This window comes from Crocuta crocuta, unplaced genomic scaffold (assembly GCF_008692635.1).
Source record: "Crocuta crocuta isolate KB4526 unplaced genomic scaffold, BGI_CrCroc_1.0 scaffold28, whole genome shotgun sequence".
Taxonomy (NCBI): Eukaryota; Metazoa; Chordata; class Mammalia; order Carnivora; family Hyaenidae; genus Crocuta; species Crocuta crocuta.
The window spans coordinates 8,018,898-8,030,225 of NW_027533256.1; the positions used below are offsets into that span (position 1 = coordinate 8,018,898).

The 11,328-nt window shown below is 60.3% G+C and overlaps 3 protein-coding genes across 3 annotated transcripts in view; 2 read left to right on the plus strand and 1 right to left on the minus strand.

The window, feature by feature from the left end:
• Window positions 1-438, minus strand: part of MMRN2 (multimerin 2) — a 16,532-nt gene extending 16,094 nt beyond the window's left edge. The window contains exon 1 of the mRNA XM_077746456.1: window positions 7-438. The gene's annotated coding sequence lies outside the window, so the exon portion shown is untranslated. The remainder of the gene's footprint in view (window positions 1-6) is intronic.
• Window positions 439-584: 146 nt separating this feature from the next.
• SNCG (synuclein gamma) lies at window positions 585-5,365 on the plus strand. Its single transcript, XM_077746425.1, has 5 exons — window positions 585-1,090; window positions 1,902-1,943; window positions 2,278-2,405; window positions 4,783-4,854; window positions 5,095-5,365. Exons 1-5 carry the CDS (start codon window positions 970-972, stop codon window positions 5,113-5,115), a joined length of 384 nt encoding a protein of 127 aa, XP_077602551.1. The 5' UTR covers window positions 585-969; the 3' UTR covers window positions 5,116-5,365.
• Window positions 5,366-9,136: 3,771 nt separating this feature from the next.
• On the plus strand, window positions 9,137-11,328 carry ADIRF (adipogenesis regulatory factor). The gene is made up of 3 exons (XM_077746474.1): window positions 9,137-9,280; window positions 10,894-10,956; window positions 11,145-11,328. The coding sequence occupies exons 1-3, from the start codon at window positions 9,220-9,222 to the stop codon at window positions 11,246-11,248; spliced, it is 228 nt and encodes a 75-aa protein (XP_077602600.1). The 5' UTR covers window positions 9,137-9,219; the 3' UTR covers window positions 11,249-11,328.

An 11,328-nucleotide genomic window follows, 5' to 3' on the forward strand; every position in this document is an offset into this window, starting at 1 on the left:
AGCTACCTCCCCCGTCCCCTGCAGAGGCAGCCAACAACGCAGACCAGTTCCTGTGCCTTTCTAAGAGGACTCAGGTCAGGGACACTGGAGGTGTGGAACACACAGGGGGTGGTCCCACCACACAGGTCCCCATAGGAGTCAGGAGAAGAACGCAAGCATCGAGGTGGGTCTGCAGGAAGTGGTCGGCTCGGTCTCAGGGAACCTGCTGTCCATCCATGCTGGTGGCCAGGAAGTGAGGGGTCCTTGGTGCCTACTCAGCGCCTTTCGCCACTGGGCTGTGGGAGCCAGCAGGTGGGCGGGCACTCAGAGAGAGACAGCTGTCCTAGGGTCACACAGTGCTAGCCAGAGGCCAGCGCTCTGGGAGGCCCTTTGTGTGCTCCTCTGCCCCAGTTCCCCCACTGGCCCTGATGGAGCCCTGGGATGTGGGGGCATCCACAGTGCTTGTAAGTCGTCAGGCAGGCTGAGCCGGTCTGGGAAGTCTAACCTGCAGCCTACATGGCCCCGTCCCCACCCCCCTGCCTGAGATGCTGATAGCAATTTGCCTCCCTGGCCTGACCACCTCTGTCCCAGATGTATACAGATACAATAGCCTGAGAGCACTCAGCCAGGGCGGCCGCGGTGCATGGGCAGGACAGCGAATGAATGAGGGGTAGTGATGGATACGGACGTGTCCAGCCCCCTGCAGCCCCTCCCTGGGGGGCAGGGGGCAGGAGGGAAGGGGTGGGCAGCAGGGCCCCAGGGGAGCCGGACCCCGCTGCCCAGCCCTCGGAGAAGGTGAGGGCGGGCCTCCTCCCCCTCCCTCCCTGGCCCGCTGGCTGAGCTCCCACCAGCCAGCCGCCGCTGCATCATCAATATTTCATGGGCGTCAATAAGAGGCAGCGGCAGCAGCGGGGACAGCGGCGGCAGCAGCATTCTCGCCAGCGCTAGGCACAGCTCGCTGGAAGAGTCAGGCTCCCACTGCCCACCACCATGGATGTCTTCAAGAAGGGCTTCTCCATTGCCAAGGAGGGTGTGGTGGGCGCCGTGGAGAAGACCAAGCAGGGGGTGACGGAAGCGGCTGAGAAGACCAAGGAGGGGGTCATGTATGTGGGTGAGTCTGGGAGAAGCAGGGCGTGGCAGGGCGCGGAGGCTGGAGGCGGGGGTGCCCAGTTACCCTGGGCCAGCCTTCTCCCCCAGCCCCACAGAGTCATTTTGGGTGGGGATGAGGTCCTGGCCATTGAGTCAAGGTCTCCATGCCCCGGAGCATCCCCATCCCCCAGCATACCACCCCTCCACACCCCCCAAGGTCTGCTTTGACCTCCTCAGGGCTTCAAGGTCTCTGAAGCAGAACAGCGAGAGGAGCTCGCAGCCTTCAGACACACTTGTTTGCACACATGCACACACACAAGTGCACAGATGCAGACCAGTGTCTCCCACCCCAGCATCACCTCCAGGCCCTTGCACTCAGATGAGAAGCCGGCTTGAGCCTAGAGTCTTTGGGCTGAGCAGGCAGGTGGCAGCAGCCAAGCCCTGGGTCCCCACCCTGTTCAGAGGGAAGGGTAAGCAGGGGAGAGGAGCCTGAGCCCCAGGGTCCTGGGTAGCCCCACCCCCCTCAGCCCCTCGGAACCTGGTGACTCAGCTCTGTCCTGCTGCTGCTTCCTTCCGAGGCCCAGGCCACACCCAGCTGGGCCTGCACCCTACCTCAGGCCTGGTCTCTCTCATCCCACCATCCTGCCCTATCCACTTCCCATCCGTCCCCTTCCTCTACGCAGCAGGAAGCGGCCTTTGAAGGGACTGCGGCCCCCAGACACCACCTCCCCCACCAACCCCACAGCTTGTTCAGCTGCTCTGTGTGTATTTGCCCTGACCACCCCGCTCCCCACACCAGGAGGAGTGGGCTGACGCCTCCATTTCCTCCCCAGGGGCCAAGACCAAGGAGAATGTTGTGCAGAGTGTGACCTCAGGTAAGGAGCCCAGGACCAGGGGACATGGAGGGTTGGGAGCTCTGGGGACCGCAAACTGGTCCTGAAGGCTCAAGCCCAGGGTCCTCCTACCCCCCGGCTGGAAGCCTAAGCCGTATGTGTACATGAAGTTAAACCCAGGGTGTGCCTCCTGCTCCCTCCCCCCGCTCAGCATCAGGCTTTCTCTGGAGTCAGCGGAAGGGGCAGTCCAGGGCCTCCAGGAGAGGAGGCCCTCCTCTCTGAGTGCCCTGAGAAAGGGGTTGCTCAGCCTGACTTGGGCAGGCCGGGCCCGGACAAGGAGGGATGAGGACCACGGCCAGCCAGAGTCCTCTTGCAGTGGCTGAGAAGACCAAGGAGCAGGCCAACGCTGTGAGTGAGGCCGTGGTCACCAGCGTCAACACAGTGGCCATCAAGACGGTGGAGGAGGCGGAGAACATCGCCGTCACCTCTGGAGTGGTTCGAAAGGTGAGCTCCCGTTCTGGCTCTGGCTCTGGCTCTGGCTCTCGGGCCAGTCTCACCCCGGGCCCCAGAGAGGCCAGCTGAGGAGAAGGCAGTATTGCCTCATGACATGTAGGGAAGCAGAGACTTAGGGGGCCCATGGTCTGTCCTGGGTTTTTCTCACCCCCATTAACACCTAGAGTCCTCATAATTCTTCTCGTGAGGGGTGCACTTTGGGGCCCAAGTGGAAAGTGAGGCTCAAAGCCACGTCCTCTTGATGCTCAGCATTTGGAGGCGCCACATGTCACTAGTGAAAGCAGGGTGCTGTGGGCCTCACGCGGTGACAGGCGGTCTCCTGGGCAGAAGACACCAGGCTGGAGCGGCCAAGTCACCGCCCATCAGCCTGGTGGGAGGAGCAGGGAAACAGCGCCCCCTCGTGACAAGGCAGTGAGGGTCCTGACCTCTACTGTGCACATGCGGGGGCGTCTGCCCGTGGGCTGCCGGGTACAGGGGGCACAGGTGCACTTGGGTGCTCCCAGGAGGTGGTGGCTACATGAGCTACATGAGCTCTTCCAGCACCCACCACAGAGCAGGCTCTGCTTAAAGCATTTTGCATTTATTAACTCATTTAATCGGCACAAAATCTGCAGAGACAGGGTGTGAACATGAGGCCCAGAGAGGTTAAGTGATGTGCCCAAGGTCCCGGGGCTGGTGTTCCTGGCCGCAGGGCCCGTGCTTGGAGAGATTCTATTCTGCATGAGTGTGAGGTAGCGGTGGGAGCCCCGTTTATATGGGAGCCAGGCACAGGCTGCTCTGAGGCACCCGGCAATGAGGATCCCTGCTTCGGGGAGCAGGTGGGAGGCAGGGGAGGGGCCACCCTGCCCGGGAGGCAGCACCTAGACGTGCACTTTCAGGGCCAGCACAGGGTTTCCATGTCTTTGGAGCCGGCAACGGGTCTGTCTGCTCATCGCCAGCTCTGCCCCTTGCCGGCTGTATGACCTTGGGAAGCTATTCAACCCCTTGGCACCTCCATTACCTTACCTGCAACAAGGGGGGGAGTGGCCGTACCTGTTTGGCTATGCCATTGTGTGATCGTGCAGGGAAATGGCCCCCATGAAACCGTTATACCTGTATCATGGTGTGCACCCGAGAGAGGCAGGGGACTATATCATCATCATCTGTGCATCTGGGCAGGGCCCATTGGTGCTCAGGAGAGCAAAGGGGGCCCTGTGGTGGGGTCAGGCTGCCACTGGACCTCTGAGAGTGCCTGGGCACTCCTCTCTGGCCTTGAAGGAGGGCTGGTAAGCCCATGGAGCCACCCCAGGGCCTGGGGTGGGGGTGGGGCTGCCCCAAGGAGACATTTCCTGGTGACACCCAGAAACCAGTCACCACTCTTCCTTCAGTGAACCGTAGAAGGATGCAGCCCTGCCTGTCTCACAGCCCTTCCATTCCTGTGGCCTCATGCACCTGCCTTGAGGCAGCAGGGCTAGACCTGGGGCCACCCACCCCTTGCCTGGAAAGCTGCCCCTATAGTGGCTGACACAGTTCAGTGCCCATTTAAGCCCCAATCCACCAAGGATGTTCCAGCAGCAGCATGGAGATGGCAGTGTTCTCCAGAGGTTGGTGCTAAGACTCGGGTCCAGGCTGACCACCCAGTCTGGCCCTGCCCACAGCTGTCACTCGACCACCCCCCAGGCAGGTCACCTTAGGCAAGTGTCTGACTGGGACTAAGGAAGTAGGGGACAGGAAGTGAGAGGATTATATAATGCCTGCTGGCCCCAACCAGGCCAGCTCGAGCCCAGAGCCCATCCAGGAGGCAGGGAGAGAGAACACTGCTGCTAGGGATAGGGATGGGCCTGGAGCAAGCCGAACCTGATCCCCATCAGCCCCATTGCTTCGAGCTGTGAGGCCTTGAGCTGGGTATGTGGCCTCCCTGGCCTCAGTATGCACAGTATAAACACCCATCCTCCTAGGGCTATTTGGGGGTTCAGTAGGACAAGAGTGTGTGATCCTGTGATTCAGGGACTCTGAGGGTGGGGTCAGGCCTAGGGCTTCAGGGCCACATCCCACCCCCACTTCATTCCACCCCACCCCACCAGTCTTCCTCCATAAGAAAGCCCAACCACGGACCGTCCAGAGACCCCACATTAGTTTAGGGGTGTGCGAAGCTGGGCTCCAGGATACATGGTGTCCCCAGAAGCCTTGGTATCATCAGAGCCCCCACCATGGGTCCTTACACGAGGCTCTGTCTCTCCTCTGGTCAGTCTGATGATGACACACCACATACAGAAAGGTGATGAGGGTCTCTTCTCGTCTTTGAGGCCGGGGGATGAGCCCTGGGTGCAGAGAAGCTGGGGCCTCCGGGCCCTCCACACGGTTCCACATCCCCTTTTCTCCCTCCCAGGAGGACCTGAAGCAACCGGCTCCCCCGCAGGAGGACAAGGCAGCCAAAGTGGAAGAGGAAGTGGCCGAGGAGGTAGGTGCGGGGCTCCCAGAGCACAGACGGCACCTGGGCAGTCCTGCTTCCCTCCCAGGGTCCCAGAGCCCTCGGGGCAGCCTTGTGACCTTCTGCAGCCCCCTCAGCCCGGATGGGAGGTCCCTTCATGGATGGTCCTCAGGGTGGAGGGGCATAGATGACTCCCAGCCCCACCCCACTCAGGGCGGCCACGGAGGGTGGGGACCTGGAGCTGTGTGTGAGGGTCACTCTCTCTCCCAGGCCAAGAGTGGAGGAGACTAGAGGGATGCAAGCCGGCCATGGAGGAGGAAGAGCCCTCTCCCCACCCGGCGTGAGGATTGCCTAGCCCTGGAGCGTGACCTGGGTGGCCCATGTTCCCGCACCCGCACCCGGCCACCCATGGGGCCTGTGAAGCTGCCTTCACCTCCCTCACCTCCCTCCATCACACCCTCTGCCCTCTGGTCCTCCTGACCCCACAGATGCTGCTGTGAATTTTTGTTTTTAATGATTCCAAATAAAACTCAAGTCCTCACCCCTGGCCATAACATGCCCGTGCTTCCTTTCTGTGCTGCTTCATTTAGGAAGAAGTCCCCTCCCCCCGCCCCCCCCCCGCCCCAGAATCAGGAGCTGGGCCAGCTGCTGGTGGGTCTGGGAAGCAGGTCTGGGGCCAGGTACACTCCATTTCGGGAACCTTGTGACACAGGCACTGCCTTCAGGGACCCCGCACCGTTGCATGTTGCTTCCCCAGACAACCTAACACTCCTCCCCTGAACAGATGGTAACTTTCAAAGATGTGAAGTACAAGACCTCTCTGAGTCCTCCTCAGCGCAGAAGGACATGACCCCACGGCCCCTCCTGCCTGGCCCCACCCAGCCTCGAGCTCCCACCCGCTTGGAGCTGGCCTTTCCTGTCCTACACCACCAAGTCTTGTCAAGTACCATTAGAGAAAAAGGACAGCTGAGATGCAGGAGAGTGAGCCTCCACCTCGAAAATAGTAAAAATGAGCTCCTCCCAGGCCTGACCACTTTCCCTAATTGAATCCTCAGAACAAACCCATTGGTGTGACCCCAGAGTCCCTGACAATGAACTGAGGAACAGAGAGGTTAAATAACTTGCCCAGGGGCACAGAGCCTAGGGAGCGCGGGGGCTGGGCTGAAGGCAAGGTGGCCTGGTTCCAGAGCCACCCAGTTAACGCCCATGCTCTGCTCCAGCCACCCTGCCTGTGTGGACTCAGGTGCTCAAAGCAGATGTTTCAAAATAATCTGGGGACAGGCTGACAGGTGCCCTACATGAAGGGCTATTGGCATCATGCCCTGGGGGCTTATTCAGAGGCAGCTGGGAGATTGCATCCCCTTTGATGCCCAGACAATTTGGGCTCAGAGCATCTAAGTGACTTGCCCCGCCTCTAGCCCTGGGTGTCAGAGCCAGAGCTTGAGTCCACACGCTATTGCAGACACCCCCTGAGACCACAGCACATTCCCATACTGCCTCGGGGCTGGGAACAGGGATCCCAGGCAGCCCTGGGGGCCAGGAACCCAGCTGAGCCCAGCTGGGCAGGGTTGTATCCCAGCCTGCAGGCCATGGGCACCCACTGCTGAGGAGGCAGAGAGGAGCAGGAGGCTGCGGGTCCCCCAGACCCCTAAACCATGCCATGGGAGGAGTGAAGAGGTTCAGGGCAGTCAGGGGTTTCGCTGTTCGCGGACCCAGATGTAAGCACACAAGCAGGCCTGTGCATGCCCTGGAGGAGTCCTTCTGGGGCCTGGGTGTGCCTGAGAGTTCTTTCAACTGTAAGGGAAAGAGAGGAGGAGCCAGCCCCATAAAGTGTCAGGGGGAAGGGGACACCTAGACCCAGCCCCTGGGGACGGTGCATCACCAGGCTCCCGGTGTCCTCTGCCTCAGCTGAAGGAACCTGGGAGGGTGCCTGCTGCTTGACTCCCACCCTAAACACCCACTCAGCGCCCATTCCTGGGGTCATATGCCAAACAGCTCGGTTTACCTTGTCCAGGAAGCCTGTTGCCAGTCCCACAGCACCTACAGTGCTCTTAGCCTTTAAACCCCCCGCGTTATGTGCCCTCTGCTCTTGAGGCTGCACGTGACTTCGCTAGAGGAACAACTGATCTCTCCCTACCCCTCTCCTCACCTGAGAAGCCCCAGTGAACTGCCGGGTGCTGGGCTCAGTGTTGGACATCCTTCAGCTCATTTAAATCATCACCACAGCACTTTGAGGAGAGTCTGTTACAGCTGTCCCCCTCCCCATCAAGGATGGGGACACTGAAGCTCAGAGAGATGGACTTGCCCTAAGGGGTACTTGAACCCAAGAGGTCTGACTGTGGTGCCTGCTGCTTTAGAGCCACCGGCTGTCTCTATTATCACCTGCTTGGGCCAGGCTGTGCCTCCCTGTCTTGTTCTTTAAAAAAAAAAAAATGTTTTTATTGCTTTTATTTATTTCTGAGAGAGAGAGAGAGACAGCGTGAGCAGGGGAGGGTCAGAGAGAGAGGGAGACACAGAATCTGAAACAGGCTCCGGGCTCTAAGCTAGCTGTGAGCACAGAGCCCACTAACCCTGAGATCAAGACCGGAGCTGAAGTCAGACACTTAACCAACTGAGCCACCCAGGCGCCCCACCCTGTCTTGTTCTTGCCCACTGGGACCAGCACCGGCATTGAATAGCTTTAACAGCCATTGATGAGCTAACTGCTGCAGGGAAAAAACCCTTCTGGCCAAAGAGACCAGTGCTACCGGTGGGAATTCAGGAGGGCAGGGGCGAGGCTGGTCTCTAGGGAGTCCCCCTGGCAGCAGTCTGCCTCCTGCAGTGCCTTTGTGCTCTGGGCTTGGCCCGGCTAAAGGCCAGGAAGAGCGGGGCGTGGCAGCGGCTCTCTGGGCTTGGTGTCCCCCTCCCCCCTTCTGATCTCAGCGCCTGCCTCTTCTACTTGCCCAGGGTTGACCTTATCTCCATTAATCCATTCTCACTGTGTGCATGGCATGCCTCCAGACATCCCACACGGCAGCTGCTGCTCCCCAGTTTATCCCCCTGTGTCCTTAGCAAACCCCCCTCCGCCGCCCTCCCCAACTATCAGAGGCCTGGCCTACGCTAGCGCTAGCGGAGTGGACCTGGGTAAGTGAGGCTTCCCCAGAGCTCCAGAATAGGGAGACTCCCACAGAGGCGCAGAGACAGGCCCAGAGTGGAAGAATCAGAGGGCAGGCATTAAAGAGGGTCCAGATCCCGCACCCACCGCAGAAAGGGTGTGCAGCGGAGGCCTCCAGGCTCCGCAGGCCGGCTCCGGAGTGGTAGAAGGCGGGATGGAGTGGAGGCCCTATGTGCACACTTGAGTGCCAGGGGGTCATGGCTCTTGGGTCATTTTGCTGTCATCGGGATCCCTGGCTCCCCCACTGATGCCCAGGTCTCTAACCTGTCTCCCAGCGCCCCCGGGTGGCCACCACGTCCTACTTGCGCTCCATCCTGGGAAAGCCTTGGCCACCCGCTTCTTCGCTGTGTGGACTGGGCTATGTCCCTGCCCTCTCTGAGCCACCTGCCTAACTCATTGGGCTTTGGTGACCTAAGATTGCGATCTCCTTGCCTGGGCTGGGCGCACCGGCAGCTCCTTCCATTGTTCCCCCTCCACTTCTGGCTGTTTCCTCTCCCAGGGGCGCTTGCCAAAGAGAGCGAGTCACTCGACCCTCTCCGTTCTGAAACTGACTGGTCCCCATGGTGGCGGGACAGACGGCCACTCCAGAGTGTCCAGGCTGAGTGTGTGGGGACAGCAGGCCTGGCGGTTGTCAGGGCCCGAGGGTTTACAGCCCACCCACGTGGATTTGAGTGCCTGTCCTGTGAGTTCATGAACTCATTTCACGAAGTTGTTGTAAACTTTATACAAGAGCCTGAAAAGCCTTAGGGCAGTGCCTGGCACAAGGTAAATGCTCAATAAAAGGCAGCTGCTATTATTAATGTCAATTCCAGCCTTCAGATTCTGATCTGGAGCTGACCCAGCGCCCACCGGATCCTCAGGGTCAGGGACAAGGGGTCGGGCGATGTGGAGGTGGGAGGTGTGTACGCCCCCCTTCCACTCCTGTCCCTCTGTGGACCCCTGATCCAAACCCCCTGCAGCCCCTCACCCCTCTTCAGACCCCGGGGACACCTTCCCACAACGTCCTGCCTGAGGCCAGGATGTGTTCTCCCAGTAGGGTGGAGGCTGGAGCAGGGCCCGGTCAGTCCCCGGGGCTGGTCTGCTGGGAAACGCCCCGTGCCCCCTCTTCTCCGCCCCGCGCGGGGCGGGACAGCCCTGGGGCGCCTTAAAAACCAGAGCTGGAGCTTCGGTCGCAGCCAAGGTGAACAGGATCCAACTTCGCTGCAGCTATCCTTGACGACCTCGTAGACCCCCCCGCAGCCATGGCCAGCAAGGGCTTGCAGGACCTGAAGCAGCAAGTGCAGGGGGCTGCCCAGGAAGCAGGTAAGGACAGCGCGCGACCCGGGGCACTTTCAGGGACTCACGGAGGCAGAAGCCCGGGGTTACGCATCCCGAAAGTCGGTGGGCGGCTCCGGGTGGGGAGGGCCCTCCCTTGAGATGCAGGGATCGGGCACGACGCCCACCCCGCCCAGCCCAGGGGATGATGCCTTCAGGAGATGGGGAAACAGTGGTGCCCAAGGAATTCGGGGGCGATTTGGGCATTGCCAGAAGCCAATATAAAGACGCTGCGCGGGCGGGGAGCGGCCCCACCCCTATCCCAAGGGGCCCCACCTCGGTCCTTAGGGGAGGGTGAAGGTCCACGGAGAGAGCGCACTCCGCACCCTGCGCACCCCGAGATCCATCTCTGCCCGCTGGGATCTCAGAGGCGCCCTGGGCCGGATGGGATGGCAGAAGGGGCTCCTCCCGCCACGATCCGGTTTTGCTTTGAGTTCCCCGTACCTCTCCCGTCCTCCCGAAAACTAATCATTTCCTTCTAAGTCCTCACCCAGAGGGCCTTCCCACCCTCATCCCAGAAGGTAGGTATCCAGCCTTGTTTCTCCACCTCCAGCTCGTTCCTCCTGGAACCTGGGATTCCTCAGNCTCCCCTGGGACTTCAGCTCCCAATCTGTCTGGCACATGTCCCAATGAACAGATAGCACCCACACTAACCCCCTCCTTCACCAGTGCCCCAGGGAATGCCCACAGTTTCTCCTCTGAAACTAAAATGCCGCCAGGAAGCTGTCTACAAGACTCTTCTGGGCCACACTTTCCCCATCTGCAAATTGGGTGCAAAAGCTCCTTCTCTGTGGCCCCGGCTGGTTCTGTCATCTAAGGACCCACAGGAGCCTCTGTGGGCCACAGCTCCCAGGCCTGCCTGACTCCCCCAATAGCCCCCTGACCTAGAGTCTGAGTAAAAGCAGGTTCCTTCCCATTCAACTGCAAGGACGAGTCAGGTCTATGGGGGCTGGAGCCACCTGTCTGTTCACCTAGCAGGTGGGACCCACTTGAGCCCCTGGAAGCCCTGTTCACCACAGGTACAAACTCTGGTCCAGGGGAGATGGCCTGACCTTGGAAGTGTCACCTCCTTTCTGGACTTCATTTCCTAATGCCTTCAGTTCTCTCCCCACAGAGGCACGAGCATCTTTGCTTGCGTGCCTCCCAGGGAGAGGCACAGGAGAGTGGCGGTGGTGACAGGGCCTTGCAAGGCCGCCCCCCACCCCCCGGGCCCCGTGCACTGGAGGTGGGGATTTAGGCATCTGGGCCAGGCTTCTGGGGGAGAAATTGTGAAAGAGGGACAGGGTTCTTCCTGGGCCATGGCCAGGAGCATCCACAGCGCAGATGCCAGCTCCAGCCTCTGCAATCCGGAAAATGAGGAGAGAAGCACGCCAGACAGGAAGAGCTTAGAGTTACAAATAAACACCAACACCCCAAAGGCATGGAAACGGCCCCTGTGCCTCACTGGCACAGGATGGTTTGGTCAAAGGACTTTACCTTGGTGTCATTCGGCCCTTGGGCCCATAGGACACACTACTCTGAACAGATGGGGTGGCAGTGGTGGGGCCCCTGAGGTCAGCAGTGTCTCAGTAGGAGCTAAGGGCCACATCTCTCTGTTCCAGTGACCGCGGCGGGAGCATCGGCTCAGCAAGTGGTGGATCAGGCCACAGAAGCGGGGCAGAAAGGTCTGGTGGGGCTGGTGGGCAGGGGGATGGGCAGCCCCAGCACACTCCCCACCCTATTCAGCCCTCACCCAGACACACCCTCTCCTCTGAAGCCCCTCTGCCCACATTGCTTCCTGGGGATGGCTAACCCTAGAGGACTCTGGTTCCCAGGGCCTGGCCCTCACGGGCTTTCTCCTTTCCTTCCCCAGCCATGGACCAGGTGGTCAAGTCCACCCAGGAAACCATCGACAAGACTACTAACCAGGCCTCGGAGACTTTCTCAGGTTTCGGGAAAAAATTAGGCCTCATATAATGAGACATGGGTGACTGCCCTCCAGCCCCTGGGCTTTGGCGGGCCCTGGGCCTGCTGCCTTATTAAAGTACATGTTCCTA

Coding starts and splice junctions, on each gene's coding strand:
- SNCG (XM_077746425.1), top strand. CDS start 970: ATGGATGTCTTCAAGAAGGGCTTCTCCATTGCCAAGGAGGGTGTGGTG. Junction 1,944..2,277: donor TGTGCAGAGTGTGACCTCAG/GTAAGGAGCCCA, acceptor GTCCTCTTGCAG/TGGCTGAGAAGACCAAGGAG. Junction 4,855..5,094: donor AAGAGGAAGTGGCCGAGGAG/GTAGGTGCGGGG, acceptor TCTCTCTCCCAG/GCCAAGAGTGGAGGAGACTA.
- ADIRF (XM_077746474.1), top strand. CDS start 9,220: ATGGCCAGCAAGGGCTTGCAGGACCTGAAGCAGCAAGTGCAGGGGGCT. Junction 9,281..10,893: donor GGGGGCTGCCCAGGAAGCAG/GTAAGGACAGCG, acceptor TCTCTGTTCCAG/TGACCGCGGCGGGAGCATCG. Junction 10,957..11,144: donor CACAGAAGCGGGGCAGAAAG/GTCTGGTGGGGC, acceptor TTCCTTCCCCAG/CCATGGACCAGGTGGTCAAG.